Source organism: Ostrea edulis, chromosome 2 (genome assembly GCF_947568905.1).
Source record: "Ostrea edulis chromosome 2, xbOstEdul1.1, whole genome shotgun sequence".
Taxonomy (NCBI): Eukaryota; Metazoa; Mollusca; class Bivalvia; order Ostreida; family Ostreidae; genus Ostrea; species Ostrea edulis.
Window position 1 is genome coordinate 1,673,537 of NC_079165.1, and position 22,988 is coordinate 1,696,524.

The 22,988-nt window shown below is 35.8% G+C and overlaps 1 protein-coding gene across 1 annotated transcript in view; it reads left to right on the forward strand.

Moving 5' to 3' along the window:
- The first annotated feature begins 466 nt into the window (after positions 1-466).
- The window catches only part of LOC125680305 (sortilin-related receptor-like), an 84,899-nt gene continuing 62,377 nt past the window's right edge, over positions 467-22,988 (forward strand). The window contains exons 1-10 of the mRNA XM_048919775.2: positions 467-1,196; positions 5,520-5,753; positions 8,716-8,877; positions 9,777-9,844; positions 13,109-13,292; positions 13,845-13,943; positions 14,292-14,467; positions 14,963-15,173; positions 15,930-16,118; positions 20,700-20,788. Coding sequence (XP_048775732.2) covers positions 894-1,196; positions 5,520-5,753; positions 8,716-8,877; positions 9,777-9,844; positions 13,109-13,292; positions 13,845-13,943; positions 14,292-14,467; positions 14,963-15,173; positions 15,930-16,118; positions 20,700-20,788 — 1,715 coding nt within the window. The 5' untranslated portion in view covers positions 467-893. The remainder of the gene's footprint in view (positions 1,197-5,519; positions 5,754-8,715; positions 8,878-9,776; positions 9,845-13,108; positions 13,293-13,844; positions 13,944-14,291; positions 14,468-14,962; positions 15,174-15,929; positions 16,119-20,699; positions 20,789-22,988) is intronic.

Sequence of the window (22,988 nt, forward strand, 5' to 3'; positions counted from 1 at the left end):
ATATAGCTATTTTGATAAACGATTTAGCTTAGTCCCACATTATGTACAGTGTCCAGAGGGAGAAAATTTCAATTTATATTTTATATTGCGTGGAAAGAATGAATTTTGATGTTCGTTTCTATATATATATATTTTTTTAAAATTTAATTATATCTAAAGCAGCCGCGGATCCAGAATTTTTTTCCAGGGGGGGGGGGGTCGAACCTTTTATAATAACAGTCAACTCATTTTTCTTATAAATCGTTATATTGTAACCCCCCCCCCCCCCGACCCCCTCTAGATCCGCGCATATCGCATGTAAAGTATAATATTAGTATGGTATCTTAATTACATGTACTTGTAAGTGGTCATCTAAAAAAAAATCACATAAAAAGTATAAACTGATTATGCAGAACGACGTATGAAGGTGATCGATAGGAAATTATATATTTTGGATAATATACGTAACTATTAATTTGGTTCTATATTTTTTTCATTGGGAAAGGGGGGGGGGGGGTAGGTCTACATAATATTTATATACATGCTATTCACACTAATTATCATAGTCATAATCGACTTAGATGAGTACATGACCTCACCATATAGTGTGGTTCCATTGACCCAGGCGTGTACACGAGTAGGTCTACTCTAGTCATCTGTGAATGTGTAATACAAAGTCATTGAAGTGTGTGATGATTATGCAACAGTCATGTGAGCTGGGTATAATGGCGAAAGAATATAAAAATGTTTCCCACAATTTTACTGCAAGATTTTAATTATTCTACGATAAAAAGATTACTTACTTTCACCAAATCTGTGTGATTTATATCTGTTGTACATTGAAATAAACAATTTTCTATCGAACTATTTTGTTTTCGTAGAATCAAGGGAGGTAATCATAATAAACAACAAAGATGGCGATCGCGACAAGGAGGATGACACAGTCGCGGTGTCTTGCAATTTTTACGTTGTTTGTTCTCTTCGAATTGTCCCAAGAAAGTGACAGTAAATCTACACAACAAAAGTCACTGCGTTTTGAATCAGAGCGGCTTAAATTCAAGGATGAAAGCAGAACATTTGTGATTGACTCAGAACTTTTCAGAAGTGAAAATGGGAACTCTGAATTTGACTCTTCTAAAAGTGTATCGGCAGGTGTAAAACTGCGAACAAAGAGGGATGCAACTTCATCAAAGTCAAATACACCCAGTGCTGTATCCGTAAGCATGCATGATTTCACTGATGAATTGTGGGATACTTGGCGTTTGTTATATATGCATGTTATGCAACTTGGTTTTGTATAAATCAAGAGTTGTCATTTTTTTGGGCTGCACAAAATATTCAGTTTGAAAATAATGTTTCTTTTCCTACTAATCTCATTATCTATTTTCTGGAACTTAGGAAAGTAATATTCACATTGTTGTGTCTGCATCGAATTTTACGTGATACTTGCACTGGAGTTTCATTGTGTGCACTGGCCCTTTCTTTTTTTTTCTCTCTCTTTTTTAGGTATGTTTACTTGTGGAATTTTTGCTCCAAATTTATCTCAACTTTGCCAAAATTAAATTTTTTGCTATTGCAGTATCCCAAGTTTCTTTCTATTGTGTGTAATAAATTATAATGTAACATTATCCACATGTTAATTTTAAAAACTTCCTGGTTATGGTATAGTTGCAGTAGAAGCCAGGTTCAATAAACCGTTTCCTTGATATCAAAGCCTGCAGATTTTTATTATCAATGCTTTCAGTGCTATATATTATCAAGAAATTCTCTGATTGGTTGAAACAAGTTTTTATTGGAGATGTACCTGAAGGTGAGATCGCCCTGAATCTTGAGAGGCCTGTTCAGGATTTCGCATTCAGTGTCGTAATGTAAACTTTAAAAAACATGATATTGTCACATTGAAATTGTACATATATGTCATTGTATAAAGCTATATTGAAGAAATGACCAAATATCATAGGTTTGATATTCGAGTTAATTTTAAGAGTTGACAGCTGTTTTGAATTGATTAATGATAATCTAGCTGTTGAATAAATCAATATTCCTCATGTAGGTTTAATTCCTTATCAGCTGATACAGCAGTTACTCAGTGCTTTTAATTTTGGTCAAGTGGTGAATATATGGACATGGTCAGCTTGTCCTTTGACCTTGGTCAACCAATGCAAGGTCAGGTCCATTTATTGTCATAAATAGTTAAAGCCAGTAATTGTATTATGGTAAATTTAGCAGCTGGTGTATTCCGAAAAAATATAGAATTACTGTTTGTAAACTTTACCTTATATTAGTTAGATGTAATTATTGATTCTGTAAGTAAGTGTATTTCATCACTGGAATATGTAGGCATAACGATATGAAGTATTGGAATAGATTTTTGATGGAATTTTTTTTTTTTTTTTTTAATTTATAACTTAAGGGAATAAGACAATGTCATGTAAATTCTCCAAATGTGGTGAATTTTACACGAATTTACACGACTATGTGAGCCAAACACCAGTCATGCAGTAACTTTTGAAACTTTTCCTTTCTTGTTCTCTGAAATGGTATATTTTTGGAAGATCCATCTAATTTTTTAATGATGTGTTTGATAAAATGGCATTTTTAGATAATGAATGATTTTAAAAAAATGCAGAAGACAATTTCAAACGAAATACATTGTGGACCACCAGATAATACTAGATTAAAAAACAAAGTCATCCTCTGCTATCATTTGGTACAGATTCAGGTGTGGATACCTAATATTTGTAGAAAAATGCATAGCTTTGCATATCTTTAGACAAATTCAATTGTAAAATACTATAATTATAATTATTAACCCCATCACCAGCTAGGCCAGATAACATTGTTAGAGTCGGACGACCCCCCCCCCCCCCCCCCCCCCCCCCCTCCCTCCCCCCCCCCCCCCCCAAAAAAAAAGAAAAAAGATTTGAATCTGCACATGATTGCTACACTTCAGCATGTTGTAGCAGCTTAGTATTTATACCAGTCTGATCCTTCACTCAGGGCTCGAAATTAATATATGCTCGTCAGTCTGTGACTGGTTAAAAGTCTGGCAAACTGACATACTTTGTTTTAGTCAGTCCAATGAGTATGGTCAATTTTCTAAAATGTCATTTTGGAAAACATACTTATGTTGGCATTCCTCTGTAGATATCAGATTATTAAATATAAATCTCACATTTAAGTGTTACAAATACAATATTGTCTGAGGCATATCAAGTTAAAATTCCATTATTTAATTTTAATAACATGAGCGGAATATGTTTATTTATTTCTGAAAAACGCTGGTGGACTGGTAAATTTTTCTGCGGACTGGTTGAAATTATACCCCATCAGTCCGGCTGGACTGGTGACATGAAAAGTTAGTTTCAAGCCCTGGTCACTAAGAAAAAAAAAAAATCAAACCTTCACTATAGCCTTTTTTATTTTGATTGTCGTGTAGTGAAGGTTTGATTTTAATTGGGCATTCCACGTACTTATACTGCAGACGCCACATGTAACTGGCAATTACAGGAGCATCGTGACAAAGGCTTTTCAAGGCTTGCATATATTCATACATTGTTTTACATCCTGAACTATATGATATGTAACTCGTTGCTTCTTACGTACCGACAGTAGTATTTTATAACCTTTACAAAGTAATAAGTATTTCCCATTTCTACTGTAGTCATGATAGTACACAATAAGTTTTAAGATATCTGTTAATGATGACATGTACAGTCACATTGGTTATTGTTAGAAATAGTTTTCACAAAATCCTGATATTTTGCAATAATATATTTCTGCCGCTTCTCGTCCCATAAAGAGCATTATTACTGTAAATCAACTTTTATTCGCATGCAAGGTTTGCGAGAATCTCATTGTCCCAGTCTCTCGCTTGTTTAAGATTATCTTGGTCCCAAAATTTGGCGGCACAAACAATTATGTTCTATTGTATATCACAAAATAAAAAGTCATCACAAATTAGAGTTGGTTTACAGTACGTTATAAGCTTAAATAATGTAACCCTTTCAGACTTTTTTAGCTCACCTGAACCGAAGGTTCAAGTGAGCTTTTCTGATCACATTTTGTCCGGCGTCCGTCCATCTGTCTGTCTGTCCGTCTGTCTGTAAACTTTTCACATTTTCATCTTCTTCTCATGAACCACTGGGCCAGAAGAGCTGAAATTTACCTGAAAGCTTCCTGACATATTGCAGATTTAAGTTTGTTCAAATCATGGCCCCCGGTGGTAGGATGGGGCCACAAGGGGGGGATCAAAGTTTTGCATACAAATATATAGGGAAATACTTGGGCCCCTGGAGTTGGATGGGGCCACAATAGGGGATCAAAGTTTTACATACAAATATATAGGAAAAATCTTTAAAAATATTCTTCTCAAGAACCACTAAGCCAGAAAAGCTGAGATTTACATGAAAGCTTCCTGACATAATGCAGATTCAAGTTTGTTCAAATCATGGCCCCCGGGGGTTGGATGGGGCCACAATAGGGGATCAAAGTTTTACATACAAATATATAGGAAAAATCTTTAAAAATCTTCTTCTCAAGAACCACTGAGTCAGAAAAGCTGATTTTTACATGAAAACTTTCTGACATAGTGCAGATTCAAGTTTGTTCAAATCATGGCCCTCGGGGATAGGATGGGGCCCCAAGGGGGGATCAAAGTTTTGCACACAAATATATAGGGAAAAACTTAAATCTTCTTCTCAAGAACCACGAAGCCAGAAAAGCTGAGATTTACATGAAAGCTTCCTGACATAATGCAGATTCAAGTTTGTTCAAATCATGGGCCCCGGGGGTTGGATGGGGCCACATTAGGGGATCAAAGTTTTACATACAAATATATAGGAAAAATCTTTAAAAATCTTCTTCTCAAGAACCACTGAGCCAGAAAAGCTGATTTTTACATGAAAACTTTCTGACATAGTGCAGATTCAAGTTTGTTCAAATCATGGCCCTCGGGGGTAGGATGGGGCCACAAGGGGGATCAAAGTTTTACATACAAATATATAGTTAAAATCTTTTTCTCAATAACCACTGAGTCAGAAAAGCTGATATTTACAAGAAAACTTTCAGACATAATGCAGATTCAAGTTTGTTCAAATCATGGCCCCCAGGGGGTAGGATGGGGCCAGAAGGGGGGGGGGGGTAAAAGTTTTACATACAAATATAGGAAAAAGCTTTAAAAATCTTCTTCTCAAGAACCATTGGGCCAAAGAAGTTGACATTTACATGGAAGCTTTCTGACATAGTGTAGATTCAAGTTTGCAAAGGGTAGTTTGGGCCATAATAGAGACTAAGGTTTTACATGCAAATATATATGGAAAGTCTTCAGATATGGGCCAAGGTGAATCAGGTGAGCGATGTGGCCCATGGGCCTCTTGTTTTAATTTTTTGTGATAGGTCAGAATAAATGAAAAAACGGTGAGAGGTACATTATATTACAACCAAGCTAGTACTTACCAGAATACAAGTACCATTATACCACATGCACATAAAGCGATGTGACCATGATATCTGACTAGTATTTTTGTTATATTTTTTAGGTACAGCTGAATGACAGTCATACTCAGATGATTGTCCACTGGGCGGGGGCCGGGTCTGATGTCATTATTGCCCTGTCCCGCAGCAGCCATCCTAGCAATACTTCCACCAGTAACTTATTTATGTCATACGACTACGGGAAAAGCTTCCAGAACATGCAGAACCGTCTTTTACTGCCGAAGCATTCGGTGCCAATTATTCATCACTATTACAACAGCCGAGTGTACAATTCACATGTAAGTAGAACACGTAGATATATACTCAACAGTTTTATTCCTGCCAGTTGGGAATGGTACCCACACCTGTTCAGTGGACTGATTCACAATTTTCCCCAAAATTTTGTTTTTCACTTTTAATGATTAAAATCTACTGTCTAATCTTTTAGATTTCACATAAAATCTAAGGTTATACATTATCAGAGAAGCTCATTTTTGAGAATTTATTATTTGTTTTGTAAACAAAGATTGCAGTATGTTATTGTTTAAAAAAAAATTCCAAAGAAATGGATATCAATGTAAGTTTATCATATCTTTCACATTTCAAGCATTCTTTGGGTAAAATGTGTCATCTAAAAGTTAAAATTTGTGACTATGCAAAATTAAGATGCTTTATATTACAAAATTCATATTTCACTGGTTTGTTTGTATACATAGAAAGACTCTCGAGTCTTTGTTTACATAACACAGATTTAAAGCTAAAATATTGCTTTTATTCTTGCATTCAGAAGGTTAACATTTTGGCTGTCAACAATAAATGAGTTATATTATTAATGTTTAACATAAAAAATGCAAAATATTTTATTCAAAAATCGTGAACCAGTCCCTTTAAAGGATATTAAATAGGAACATTTTATGAACATGCACCTTTTTTCCCTGTCTACTTTCTAAATTTAAGAGGAAGTGAAGAAATTAGGTAACTTGTAGGACATGTCACACAAAGTGAATAATGAGTTTTGAATTCTTGTATCATAGCGTGTTGTTGTTTGACATATTTTAGCCTCAAATTCGGAAAAGTTGATAGTTGTATTTGGCAATAGAAATGGCACTGTTTTTCAGTACCAGTTTAGTGTTAAATCTAGGATCTAGAGAGGGCACACATATCATATGTTCAAAAGGGCACTTTTCGCCGCAGCAAGAAAATTTCAGGGCACTTTCATTGTATCATTCTATGATAGTAATAGAATAATCATTTAGCCTCTTTAAAAGTTACTACCTGCTGCCTTGATTTTAATCTTTTCAATCAACCTTGTGAAATAAAGAACAATTGATTATATTAATAAATATTTATAAAAAAAAAATTATAGAGAAAAAAGGGCATGATGCAATTAAAAAGGGCATGGCACCAGCCAAAAAGGTTTGCATTAGATTTAACGTAACTACCAGTTATACATTGAAGGGAAAAATACTGATACTGATAGCTGTGTTTCAGTTATTTTTGATAATTGATCGTCTTTTGCTGAAAGCCCTCCACTTCCTGTTATTGATTTTGCTTTTGATAGTTAATTATGTTCAATTTTTGTACAAATGCTACACAGAACTTTAATTGTTTTAGAATAAGTTAATTTTACTTGTAACATGCAATATGATTGGTTCATTAGACTTAATTATCAACATTCTTTATATCATATAAACAAAATTGTCATTTAGTCACGCTATATGGCGTCCAAGGAATGTACATCACGATATGTTTGGCTGTTCAGTTTTCATTTTGTTGCTATGGCAATATTGGTCCGCATCATATTAATCACATTTTCTTTAGAATTATATTCATCGAATAATATCAAACACAGTAGAAATGAAATTATATGGAATGAAGGTAATTTTTACTCATTTTATACGATATGCATTGAATTTGGACATTTAATGCTACATAATTCATAAACAGTCCCAACTTACTTTATATGGTATATGAGTAAAAATTACTTTAATTCCTTAACAAAAAATGAAGTCGGATATACATGTAGGTCCATATTGTGATAAAGACACGTCACGCAACATTTTGGAGATGGCTAAAAACATTAGTGAAGCATGCAACTTTAATACAATCATACAAGACATTTTGTATGTACATCTTTCTGATTTAATTTGAACAACCCTTGTGAACTCTATTCATGTGCATGTTTTACTCTACAATTATATTATTACAAACTGTTATGAACATGATGAAAAAAGATTAGAATTGGTCACCATGACTTTATGAGCAATATTATTTTAAGGGGAAAAGTTACAATAATATTTACATCAATTGGAAAATGAAATGCTATTTGTGGAAGCACTACTGAAGGTGCAGTAAAGTAGCTGAAGCAAAACAGAATTTAAATATGTATACCTGATTGAAATAAGCACTGTATGTATATATACCTGGTTTCAGTCTGATGTTATCACATCTGCTGGTGTCTGACACTTTCAAGTGAACATTTTATTTTATGTCAGAGTCACAGGCAATTGACTTAGCTTATTTACAGTTAATATAGAATTGCTATTGGGTAGTTAAACATGTTTTATTTACCGCTGATGAAAGATCTACTTGCATGAGCAAAGACAAAAAAGACTTTACGTCATCTCTCCTGGTGAATGAGTATAAATTTGCAACCTCCTGAGGATGAAAAAGTAGTATTTGTTGTTTTATAACCCATGTTAGAATGTTTCTCTCATCCAGAGACCCCACCACCATTAAGTGAAGTGCCACAAAGTTCTATCTACATTGTATGTATGGTGCTCTAAACTGTAGCAGTGAGGGTTCATTTTCTTACCAATGCCCACTGTGACCCTTAATTTACTTTAGTTTTCAAGGTCATATAGGAAAGAACTGTGGCTTTCATTTCTAATGCTAGTGTTTGTTGAAAGGAACAGTCACTACCTATTTTTAACATCTTTGATGTGCCAGCTGAGACTGGAACTGGTTGTTGAGCTAGTATCCTCAGACTACCTCTAGACTTCCTCAGACTACCTCTAGACTTCCTCAGACTACCTCTAGACTTATCCTCAGACTACCTCTAGACTTCCTCAGACTACCTCTAGACTTATCCTCAGACTACCTTTAGACTTATCCTCAGACTACCTCTAGACTTATCCTCAGACTACCTCTAGACTTATTCTCACACTATCTTTAGGCTTCCACAACTGTTGTATACATCTAGAGATGTAGATTAACTCTGGGCAATAGAGATCATTATTTTTTGTTAATTTTTTTTTTCAGTACATATTTACAGACATTGTGCATAATTACCTGTTCACGACCCAGAATTATGGGCGGACCTTCACCTCGCACAGTGTGCCCTTCATGCCAACAAGCCTGAAGCTGCATGCTACGAATCCAAACTTGGTACTGGGAATGGACAAAAATGATACACAGAAAGAGGTAAGGGGATTAAAGATTCAAAGGTTATAGTAAATAATAATAGTGATAACATTTTATGGTCATTATTGGTATATGTACATGTACATGACTCTGTGTGCTTGATTTTAAATCTTGGATTATGTTATCGTAAATGAAATCATAGAAAGTAAACATGGAATGTTAAACCAGTACTCTCTCTGAATGATGGAATGCATACATTGTATATTCATGTACATGGTATGTTGATATGCAATGTGAGTGTAAAAAGATAAAATAATGTTCACGATGTCACAGTTTTGGACTACATTTACTATCTGTTTGCTTCAGACATACATGTACTTGTAATCAGCTAATCTGTTTTTGTATCGTGAAGTTACTGTACAAGATTGTAACAGCTAGTCTGTTTTTGTATTGTGAAGTTACTGTACAAGATTGTAACAGCTAGTCTGTTTTTGTATCGTGAAGTTACTGTACAAGATTGTAACAGCTAGTCTGTTTTTGTATTGTGAAGTTACTGTACAAGATTGTAACAGCTAGTCTGTTTATGTATTGTGAAGTTACTGTACACGATTGTAACAGCTAGTCTGTTTTTGTATTGTGAAGTTACTGTACACGATTGTAACAGCTAGTCTGTTTTTGTATTGTGAAGTTACTGTACACGATTGTAACAGCTAGTCTGTTTTTGTATTGTGAAGTTACTGTACAAGATTGTAACAGCTAGTCTGTTTTTGTATTGTGAAGTTACTGTACAAGATTGTAACAGCTAGTCTGTTTTTGTATTGTGAAGTTACTGTACAAGATTGTAACAGCTAGTCTGTTTTTGTATTGTGAAGTTACTGTACAAGATTGTAACAGCTAGTCTGTTTTTGTATTGTGAAGTTACTGTACAAGATTGTAATGAATGGGCTTTGTTTTTACAGCTCTACCTGTCGGAGAATTTTGGGTACACGTGGAGGATGGTTCAGCAGGGAGTGTTGAAATTTGAATGGTGAGTTTCAAGGCAACAGGAAGATCGTTTATCTTTGTCACAGAGAGTTAGTAAAACCATCAAACTGAATTTTCTTTTAAGCCAGATTTTCCAGCAAACAGGTCTTGTCTGTACAGATAAGTTGAGAAATTACCAAACATACATTCGACCCCTTTATTGAAAATACCAGGTATACCATTGCATTAAAATTACCAAATGTGCCAGTACATTGAAAATATTAAATATACTACAGCATTGAAAATATATCACTTAATTGAAAATACCAAATACATGTATATCACAAAATTGAAAATACCAAATATATCACAAAATTGAAAATACCAAATACATTTATATCACAAAATTGAAAATACCAAATATATCACAAAATTGAAAGTGCCAAATATATCACAAAATTGAAAATGCCAAATATACATTGTATCAGTACACTGAAAATACTAAATGTACCATTATGTTGAAAATACCAACCATATCACTTCATTACAAATATCACTTTAATATATAAAATACCGAATATATTATTTCATCACAATTATGAAATATTCTCCTACATCCACATTGAAAATACCAAATATAGGACTACATCGGAAATGCTAAATATATCACTACAATGTAGAAAGTTTGCTTAAAGCTGTATGACCCGATGTTCATGTATTATTTTTGTACATAATTACTTTAAAGCAGATTAATTACTTTATAAAGTTATGCTTGAAAACATCTGCATGTAAAAGAAAACAGTGCGAATATTATTTAGAAAGTAAATATAGTGGCTACATATATAAATCATCCCATAATAGACATCTATAAATAGACCCACGCTTGTAAGGGGAATCCCAACATGATGTATTAACTCATACGCAAATGTCTAGTTTTAAGGCTGAAAGAGTGTAAAACAATGAATTACTAAGAGGTATTTGATATTTTTATTTCTATTAAACTTATGGTACAGTACTGTTATAACAAAATACACAGCTTTACACAGATAAGACCACCGATGATCTGAAAGTTTGAACTGGTCACGTGACTGTCACTTGAAATGGCAGAGTGACGCGTTTATTTGTAAACATGGATTTAAAATCAAATTATTTGTGTTAAAACAGGTGAAATAATTTATGATATGTCGTACAGTCTCATAACTACATACATGCGATGATTTAATAGCGTTTTTACGAGATGGAAAAAAATATTGTAATTCGAACCATACAGCTTTAAGGTTAAAGTAGACCTATACACGGCCTATGTCACAATCAAATGTAAATGCGGAACCACACGTCCGTTTTCCGAAATGTGGTATTTCAAAGATATCAGTTTGATTTTTTACTTGGCGATATGATTGTCCGATATTAATTCCTTCCAAGGCGTTCTTATCAGCTGCGGTCAAATTTTGTACAATGTATTATTTTTTTAAAAAAAGGGGGGGGGGGGGCTAAAGATGATTCAAGCTTTAGATAAAAATCGGTTGGAGAACAGACAACATTTTGGCGGATGAGGGCGTCCGTGAGATACATTGACTATTCATGTATGTAAAAGTTTTACAATGATCCATGTTCAACATATGGAATTACGCGAGCATCAGAAAGTTGGAGAGACGGATGGGAAAGGGGGACCAATTCATATTTCCACCAGCATCATAATAATAATATTATTTCTTTTGTGAGGATCTGGGTTAAAGTAGGTCCTCAGTACCCCATGCTTGTCGCAAGAGGCGACTAAATGGGACGGTCCTTCGGATGAGACCACAAAAACAGAGGCCCTGTGTCACAGGAGGCGTGGCACGCTAAAAATCCCTATTCAAAGACCGTCGGCGTCGAGCACAGGCCTAAGTTTTGCAGCCCCCCACCGGCAATGGTGACGTCTCCATATGAGTAAAAAATTCTCGAGCGTAATAATTGCTAATTCAAAACTACGCAGCTGTTGAATCCAAATTATCATGAAGAAATATTACATGGTAAGCTTGTGTAAAAATAAAAATTCACACTTCGCTGCTCCATTGACCACAGATGTCGTAGTTATGTTCGCTGCTCCAATGTTGCAGATATTGAGGCAAGCTTCAAAGAACGGCGCAAGCTTCAAAGAACGGCTGCAAATAATTTGTTTTATTTCACCGACCGTCATAAATTTGTAATTTTTTCCTCATCCCCTCTTCTGTTTTTCAAAATTATCGGGGCGGCATCTGTATAATGTGATTACAGTGTAGTTCCTTATTGAGATTGCATCTACATAGATCGGCGTAAGTGGGTACATGTACATATATCCAATTTATCTACATACAAATGATTCCATGATAAAAGATATAACACACATTACACACATGCATTATTCATAATAGCAAAACTATCAAAATTCAGTTTGTTACTTTCGTTTTACATTCACATTGTGAATACCATCTTCTAGAATGATTTGTTTTCAGATAAAATGTAAAATCTAATTGTAACCCACATGTATCTATAATACTTATAGTTTAACATAGTTCAAATTATTATCCAATGTTGTAAATAAACTCAAATTTCACATGTCGTATGAAAATATGATAATGTATAATTCACGATTTTTTTTGGGGGGGAGGTGTACTTGTTATAGAGCTTATAGCTTTTAAAATGATGCGTCAGCATATGATTTTCTTACGCAAATCCTTTATCTGTAAATTAGAAGCAATTTATTCAAGGTTTAGTCCATAAAAATTGGAGGAAAAGACCAATATTGACATCAAATGACATTTTCAACAGTATTTCTTTTAACATGTGTGGGCTCACAAAGTGTACATTATGAAAATACTTTTATAGTTATTCAAATTTATTAAAATAAATGATTACATATCATTAAATAATGGGTATATAGTCTATGTTGCTTATTACAGCCCATTTGTTTTGGAAAAATAATAAATATTAAGAAAAATAAGAAGGAGGAATACATTTTCAGTAATGCTAATTATATGTGGATGGGGTACTTACTTTTGAGAAGCAATAACAATGAAATTAGCATGTTGACATATATATTTTTCAATGTTTATCTATTACTGGAATATATATCTATCTTATAAAGGCAATTTTTTCATGATTGAGTCCATTTAAGGCAGAGTGTAGGTCTACCGTAAATAAGAATTATGTATAGTTTCTTTGAAGAAGAAAAGGCTTAATATTTGTTAGCTGATGTAGTAAAAATAATTGCAACATGAACTGTACATTTAAGTATCTACCTTTAATCAATGTGTAATTGTAAAAATAGAGTGTTAACAAACCTTTAATCACCATTTTCATCTAACAGGGGTGAATCATCTTATGATAATGAGTCTGTTATTTACATCGAACGGGAGGAACTTGGATTTGAGGGCTCTAGTGCATCCATCATTAGCAGCTCAGACTTGTTCAGAACCAGACCCAAGGTCTTACTGTACGGCGGTGGGCAATTCAAAATGGAGGGACCCTACATGTTCGCAATCAAAACACAAGTAATTGTTACATTTGATTACTGGTAATCTGGAAAGTTTCTTGAAAATGGCATAGTTTATATATAAAGCAAGATGAAATTTTTGTGAACAGTTGAATTTTTATGAAGAAATAGAATACCCAGTGAAATCTGCTTCATTTTGACATGCATTGGGAGAGAAAGTTTTGTTGGAATACACAGTTAAACAGAATAAACAGTGTAAAACAATGAAAATTTAATTTGAAGTTGAGAATGAAAAAAAAGGTCGGAATGCCTAGTGAAACTAATTACAAATTACACAGGTGTCGGATTAGGCAGTTTTCACTGTATCATGAGAACTGAATATTAAGATGCCTTACAGGTAAATATGGAATCTGAAGTTGCTCATTTTACAGCATTGCATTCCATATGCTAAAGGGTTTAGCAAGATGGATAGGAACAATTCAGCATTATACATTATCTCAAAGTTACTAGAGAGTTACTAGGAGATCTTGTGTCTTTGTTGTGTTCTAGACCTGAAAGTCATGAAGTTTTTATTACATGTAGGTTAAAACTTGCATAACTTTTTTTTTAGAGATTGTTTGGAGCACGAGAGCCAGTGAAACAGTTGTGGGTTTCATACAAGAGGAGTCCTTTTGTCAACGCAGAATTTTCTGAAAGTCTTCCAAATTATGTAAGCATATTGCATTTTATGAAAAATTCATCACTAATTGTAATGCCATGTTGCACATATTCGTTGTGCAGTTTGATTATAGACATGTAAATTTTATTCCTACAGTACAGATGAAAGTGCATACAGGTGTAAATTAAAAACAAAAATTGGATACATAACGACGATTTGTATTACCTGAAGAATTATTATATGTATCATGTATATGCATGGGGTAATTATGCCTGTATGACCTGTCTAATCGAGGATTATTTTTTTGTGTGCGTAGGATTATTTTGTGGCAGCTTCCTCAAAACAGGGTATTTTTGGTCGTATAACCTGTCTAATCGAGGATTATTTTTTTGTGCGTAGGATTATTTTGTGGCAGACGCCTCAGAAGAACAGGTGTTTTTGGTTGTGACTCACAACAAAACTACGGGGCAGTCCCACTTGTACATATCAGACATCACTGGAACCAAATACTCCAAAACACTGGACAACATCGTGTACTATAATCCAAAGGGGGCTCATAGTAACAGCTGGCTAAGGTAAATTTACACCACAACAATGCTGATCTGTCTACCTTCCTGGCTTACCAACAAGACATCAGCTGAATGTGTTCATCTTCAGAAGTTAAAAACATGTAGTAAACTTTGATTTGATTATAATTTCTTGAACGTACATGTACAAAAAATGTAGGCCCTTCAAGCTCGATGTACTGTAAATCAATTTTTATTCACGACTGCTTTATTTCGCAATTTACCTGTGATAAATTGGTTCACAGCAAGTAATTTTCGGTATCAAGCTTTTTTTGAGCCTATGACAGACATTCAAGGAATGGTGCACTGAGAAATATTCGTGACAATGAAGTTCTCGTGAATCTAGCGAAATTTTCTTGCACATGAATAAAAGTTGGTTTACAGGAACCAGTCATGCATAATGCAGACTCAATTATTTTGATGTAATGGGTATTCTTTGCAATTCAGTCGGAATTACAGTTGTGTGGACTAGTGGGATGTAACTGTATAAATTTTTCTGTTCAGATATTTTGCCAAGGAGGCTTTTGTGGATTTAACAAAAATCAAAGGTCTAAAGGGTGTGTACATTGTGAGTCAGCTGACCAAGAACAACACCTTCCAGAAAGACGATCAGAGAAGCATGATTACATTTGACAAAGGTGGGGAATGGTCCCTCGTCCATCCCCCTGCTATAGACATCAACGGCAACAAGACAAAGAACTGTTCAGCATTTAGGGTAATTCATCCACTGAATAAACTGTTGACAGGTAGAATTAACTACAGTTGAGCTATGGGGTTTCGGGTAATTCATCCACTGAATAAACTGTTGACAGGTAGAATTAACTACAGTTGGGCTTCAGTATCTCTAACACCACATCTTGGAACACCATGGATATGTCGAAATGATTTGGAAGTCCCAACCATTTATTCTTTAAGTATTTTACCCTCGATATCTTGAATCCGTAATATCTTGAGTTTTTTGTCTGCCCCATCGAGTTCAAGATAACGATGTTTGACAGTATGTGTTAAAGTTAGAAACACTGTGAAGAGTTGTTCACAAACAGAATAAACTGTGTTTATGTTTAGAATCATCACGGTGCTTGTATAGACATTTTATCACACATAATTGGTAGATTGAGAATTCACTTCATAAAATCGTGTAATTATTCAGTGATATGTAAATAATAAGGTACATGTAACTTTGAAGTATAGATACAGTGTAAAAGAAAGGAGTGTACTGGTAGTGTAGTGGTTAATGCACTCACATTTCACCACTGCGACCCGAGTTGTACGTGATCGGCAGTGGGTTGTATATGAGAGGGTATGGTGGTCGCCCGCTTGGACACATGGGGTTTTACTCCGGGTCCTCCGGTTTTCTCCCATATAAGTGATGCCCTAGCACCAACAACCGTGTAAGTCGGTAAATAAGTACTGTAGTATATAGGTAATGTTCATGATTGGTTTATTGCATCATGATGATTATCTACTTTAGAAGACGAATTGTTCCTCTCTTCATCTGACACAAGAGTTCAGTCGCCTGTACCCAGGGGCCAGGAATGTACCAATTCTGTCCCGCGAATCAGCGCCTGGCATTGTTGTTGCCACAGGGGTCATAGGAACGAGGATAAAAGACCGGCCGGATGTTTATGTGTCCTCGAGTGCAGGATACCAGTGGAAAGCGGTATGTAATGCCTTAAAACTGGATCATTGATTGTTAGGTCATCAGAGCTTGAAGGCTCAAGTGAGACTTTCTGACCAAAATTTGCATGGAATTTGTAGTCTGTAAACTTTATACATTTTTCACTTCTCGAGAACCACATGACCAATTTTAACAAAACTTGCCACAAAGTATACATAGTAGAGAATGTTTCAAGTTTGTTTAAAGGGAATGTCATGTCCTATTTCAAAGGGAGATAATTTTTAAAAAATATAGTTATTTTAGTGGGGTGTTCAGAAAATCCTCTCAAGAACTAATGCAATATTCCTTATATACTGAGGATTCAAATCTTGTACAATGACCCTCGGGGGCCAGAACAGAACCTCAACAGTAGTTCAAATTTTAACATATACTACTCAAAATTTGATAAGGATCACTAGGTTATATGTGTGTAATTTACCATTAACATATCAAAAGACATAAATTTGACCCAGAAACATGTTTACTCAGGTTATGAATGAAAATTCATGAACGGCATGAACTCTTATCAATACAGAATGCTTGAAATCTGATAACAACACCAAAAGGCATTTCATTACAAAAAGTTAACAGCAAACCAGAGAAAGAATTACACAGTTTTTGGGTATAATCCATCATTACCCTTAGTCGATGAAGTGTCAATACCGGGTATGGCCTCCCCTTGCATCAATGACGGCTTGACAAAGTCGAGCCATGCTGTCAATAAGCACCCGGATGTTTCCAATGGGAAAGTTGTTCCACTCTTCCACGAGGGCGTTTCCGAGCTCTGCCAAAGTCGTGGGTTGTGCTCTACGGCATGAAAGGGCAACCTTCAGCATGTTCCATACATGCTCAATCGGGTTCAAGTCCAGCAGCGCGTTGGCCAGTCCATACGGACAATAGTCTCCTGCTGAAGGTACTGCTCCACCACTCTGGCGCAATGAGGACAGGCGTTATCATCCATCAGGATGAACTCGGGGCCAACAGCACCAACGTAGAGTCTGACGTAAGCATCGAGGATCTCATCCCGGTACCGCACCCCCGTCATTGTTCCTCTCTCCAGGACATGAAGATCTGTTCTTCCATCCCTGCTGATTCCACCCCAGACCATGATGGAACCACCACCATAACGGTCATGTTCACTGATGTTGGCATCATAGAAACGTTCACGTTGTCATTGCCACACTCGGTGCCTCCTGTCTGTAAAGCCCAAACAATACTTGGACTCATCGGTGAACAGAACTTGAACCCAATCGTTCTGTGTCCTAGTGACATGATCTTCAGCCCAGTCCAATCGCTCCCGCCGGTGTCGAACAGTCAGAGGGACTCGAACACATGCCCTTCTCGAGTTGAGACCTGCATTGTGAAGCCGATTCCGTATCGTCTGAGTGGACACATTCAGCCCCAAGGCGTTCAGGAGGTCATTACGTAGGCTGGTTGTTGTCCAGAAGGGATGGCGTCGTGCCTGAAGAGCCACAAAATGGTCTTGGCGTTGGGTTGTCGACCTCTGACGACCACCCCCATGTCGGTGTTCTGCTGTACCAAAAGTTTGCTGTCGGTTCCAGGCCCTGTTTACAACGCTCTGGCTGACGTTTAGTGCATTTGCAACATCACGTTGTGAATAGCCAGCGTCAAGCATTCCAATACATCTGCCCAGTTGTTCTGGCGACGCCGTACACATTGAGGGGGCATTGTGTTGATAAACATAGTGTAAACACTCAAGTGAGTTTAAAATTTTAGAAAGAATCAGACACCGATGCCTGAGTGAAAATCATGCAATGGTAGCAAAAGCATAAACTGTGATGAGAAACGCATTTCCCATGGCATGAAATGCACGTGCAAGTTTGTTGAAGACGTTTTTGATTTCACTTGGACACAATATTGCCAGTTATGCAGTTAATAATTTTTTAAACAGAAAAATATCTATGATCCTTATCAAATTTTGAGTAGTATATATTTTGAAAAATCTTTTGAAAAACTTCTAGGGTACAGATTGTCAAATTAGCGTTCAAACATTTTCATGTACATGTATGTACATGTAACTTCAGATTTGTTCATGTCAGAACACCTGGGGTTAGGGCAGGGTCTCAATACATGTAAGTTTAACATTGATTAAATATGGTGAACTTTGTCATATTGATTAATATGCAGGCATCTTCTTGTAGTGTAGTTTCAGACTGTTTATACCATGACCCCGGGGCCAGAGTGGGGTTCATATTCTAACGGTGGTTACGTATTGGAAAATTTTCTTTACAAGAACCGTGAGGGTACCAATTGTTAAACTGATATATAAGTCTCCTCATGTAGGTTGGTTTCAGGTCGTGGTGGAGGTCACAAAATGGGGTTTAAATTTTACCATCAGTTATATGGTGAAAGTAAAAAAATCTTGTTCTGGAGAACCAGAAGGGTAGAGATTATAAAATGAGTGGACAAGTATCTTCATGTATTTTTTTTTTTTTTTTTTTACTGCTGCAAAGAAATATGACTAGCGATGAAATAAACTTAGAATATGAATTCAGATATGCTGTCAAAATCTTAATAAAGGAAGTAAAGCATTTTTTATTCTTCATAAACATTAAATGAAACTTGAATAAAGTTGTATTGTAGATTTACTAAGTTTCAAAAGTATTGACATGAGATAAATATGAGTGTACAAAAAATGAAATTGATTGTTACAGGCACTGAGAGGCAACTATTTCTAGAAATTGATTGTTACAGGCATTGAGAGACAACTATTTCTAGAAATTGATTGTTACAGGCATTGAGAGACAACTATTTCTAGAAATTGATTGTTACAGGCACTGAGAGGCAACTATTTCTAGAAATTGATTGTTACAGGCATTGAGAGGCAACTATTTCTAGAAATTGATTGTTACAGGCATTGAGAGACAACTATTTCTAGAAATTGATTGTTACAGGCATTGAGAGACAACTATTTCTAGAAATTGATTGTTACAGGCATTGAGAGACAACTATTTCTAGAAATTGATTGTTACAGGCATTGAGAGGCAACTATTTCTAGAAATTGATTGTTACAGGCATTGAGAGGCAACTATTTCTAGAAATTGATTGTTACAGGCATTGAGAGACAACTATTTCTAGAAATTGATTGTTACAGGCATTGAGAGGCAACTATTTCTAGAAATTGATTGTTACAGGCATTGAGAGGCAACTATTTCTAGAAATTGATTGTTACAGGCATTGAGAGGCAACTATTTCTAGAAATTGATTGTTACAGGCATTGAGAGACAACTATTTCTAGAAATTGATTGTTACAGGCATTGAGAGGCAACTATTTCTAGAAATTGATTGTTACAGGCATTGAGAGGCAACTATTTCTAGAAATTGATTGTTACAGGCATTGAGAGGCAACTATTTCTAGAAATTGATTGTTACAGGCATTGAGAGACAACTATTTCTAGAAATTGATTGTTACAGGCATTGAGAGGCAACTATTTCTAGAAATTGATTGTTACAGGCATTGAGAGGCAACTATTTCTAGAAATTGATTGTTACAGGCACTGAGAGGCAACTATTTCTATTTATCACACAACAGTATTATTTCTGGGATCATACCGCAGGTTCAGAAAAATAATATGAACTCATTGCACTGGTTAATAATTATGCAAATCATGTAGATCAATCACATGGATCCATGCACCATGTAAACAAAACATGACATCCTTTGAAGTTGTTGACTCTGTTAAAATTGACAGTAAAGGGCATGCAATTGTAACCAAGGTTGTTCCAAGAGAAGTTTGTGTTTTTTCGAAGTGAAAATAAGCGTCATTGACTTTGAAACAGAAATTTCAAGTGACAGGCTACATTTAATTCCCCAAACCAAGACGGAGCAGATGATGTCAAACAATAACAATGTGAAAAACGCTAAGTTGCACGTGCTGACATAGATACAAAGTAGTTTTACTGCAAATGTTATTCAAGTCTATCATAATTATTCCTGTTTCATTTGTTGTTGTAATATAATGACATTACTTAATATTAAAATTTTAAGATTGAAATTTCAATTTAACTATCACGTTGACGTGTTTATTTTTAGCTCTTATTTTTTGCGCTCACGGACATTTTTCAGATGATGCATAGAGGCTAGACTGACCTCGAAATGAAAACAATCCTATGAAATTGTTGTGTTTATTGTGATAGTTGTGTGATAAATAGAATCTTACACTTATGTTTATAACATAAGATTTATGAAATTTGTTGCCTGGTTTAAATATTTTCCTCGCCAAGGCTCGGAAAATATTGAAACTCGCAACTCATTTCATATGACATTGTCATAAGCACTCGTTCAAGATCCTCTGTAAATGTAGATTCATTGTTACAGGCACTGAGAGGGAACTACTTTTATGTTAATTTTTGTTACATGCACTGAGAGGAACTACTTTTATGTTAATTATTGTTACAGACACTGAGAGGGAACTACTTTTATGTTATTTATTGTTACAGACACAGAGAGGGAACTACTTTTATGTTATCTATTGTTACAGGCACCGAGAGGGAACTACTTTTATGTTATTTATTGTTACAGACACTGAGAGGGAACTACTTTTATGCTATTGATTGTTACAGGCACTGAGAGGGAACTACTTTTATGCTATGGGAGACCATGGAGGACTGATTGTAGCTGTTCCACAATTTCAGAACACCAAAGACTTGCTGTAAGTACAATGTACTTTGGTTTTTAGCTCACCTGAACCGAAGGTTCAAGTGAGCTATTCTGATCACATTTTGTCCGGCGTCCGTCTGTCTGTCTGTCCGTCTGTCTGTAAACTTTTCACATTTTCGACTTCTTCTCCAGAACCACTGGGCCAATTTCAACCTAACTTGGCCAAAAGCATCCTTGGGTGAAGGGCTTTCAAGTTTGTTCAAATGAAGGGCCATGTCCCTTTCAAAGGGGAGATAATCGCAAAAATAGGGTGGGGTCATTTAAAAATCTTCTTCTCAAGAACCACTGGGCCAGAAGAGCTGAAATTTACCTGAAAGCTTCCTGACATATTGCAGATTCAAGTTTGTTCAAATCATGGCCCCCGGGGATAAGATGGGGCCCCAAGGGGGGGATCAAAGTTTTACACACAAATATATAGGGAAAAACTTTAAAAATCTTCTTCTCAAGAACCACTAAGCCAGAAAAGCTGAGATTTACATGAAAGCTTCCTGACATAATGCAGATTCAAGTTTGTTCAAATCATGGGCCCCTGGGGTTGGATGGGGCCACAATAGGGGATCAAAGTTTTACATACAAATATATAGGAAAAATCTTTAAAAATCTTCTTCTCAAGAACCACTGAGTCAGAAAAGCTGATTTTTACATGAAAACTTCCTGACATAGTGCAGATTCAAGTTTGTTCAAATCATGGCCCCCGGGGATAGGATGGGCCCCCAAGGGGGGATCAAAGTTTTACACACAAATATATAGGAAAAAACTTTAAAAATCTTCTTCTCAAGAACCACTAAGCCAGAAAAGCTGATTTTTACATGAAAACTTTCTGACATAGTGCAGATTCAAGTTTGTTCAAATCATGGCTCCCGGGGATAAGATGGGGCCCCAAGGGGGGGGATCAAAGTTTTACACACAAATATATAGGGAAAAACTTTGAAAATCTTCTTCTCAAGAACCACTAAGCCAGAAAAGCTGAGATTTACATGAAAGCTTCCTGACATAGTGCAGATTCAAGTTTGTTCAAATCATGGCCCCCGGGGATAAGATGGGGCCCCAAGGGGGGGGGGATCAAAGTTTTACACACAAATATATAGGGAAAAACTTTAAAAATATTCTTCTCAAGAACCACTAAGCCAGAAAAGCTGAGATTTACATGAAAGCTTCCTGACATAATGCAGATTCAAGTTTGTTCAAATCATGGGCTCCGGGGGTTGGATGGGGCCACAATAGGGGATCAAAGTTTTACATACAAATATACAGGAAAAATCTTCTTCTCAAGAACCACTGAGCCAGAAAAGCTGATTTTTACATGAAAACTTTCTGACATAGTGCAGATTCAAGTTTGTTCAAATCATGGTCCCCGGGGGGTAGGATGGGGCCACAAGTGGTGGGGGGGGGGGGGGGGGTCAAAGTTTTACATACAAATATAGAAAAAAGCTTTAAAAGAACCATTGGGCCAAAGAAGTTGACATTTATATGAAAGCTTTCTGACATAGTGTAGATTCAAGTTTGCAAAGGGTAGTTTGGGCCATAATAGGGACCAAGGTTTTACATGCAAATATATATGGAAAGTCTTCAGATATGGGCCAAGGTGACTCAGGTGAGCGATGTGGCCCATGGGCCTCTTGTTTTGTATAGATTTATAGATATCAATGGGATGTTATTTTGTATGTACACATGTACTCCTAATGTGATATTGTATCTGGAATTTGTTTAGAATTTTGATGATGGTGTTTTTGTAGGTATTCTTGGGATATTTTGTTAGATTTTAGCTCTCCTGAGCCGAAGGCTTAAGTGAGCTTTTCTGATCAAAATATGTCTGTCGTCGTCAGCGTCGTAAACTTTTCACAGAACCACTGGGCCAATTATAACCAAATTTGGCCAAAAGCATCCTTGGGTAAAGGGCTTTCTAGTTTGTTCAAATAAAGGCCCCTGCCCCCTTCAAAGGGGAGATAATCACAATAATACAAAAATAGGGTGGGGTCATTTAAAAATCTTCTCAAGAACCACTGGGCCAGAGGAGCTGAAGTTTTCATGAAAGCTTCCTGATATAGTGCAGATTCAAGTTTGTTTAAATCAAGGCCCCCGGGGGTAGATTAGGGCCACAATAGGGGATCAAAGTTTTATATAGAAATATATAGGGAAAATCTTTAAATATCTTCTTCTCAAGAACCAATGAGCCAGAAGAGCTGAAATTT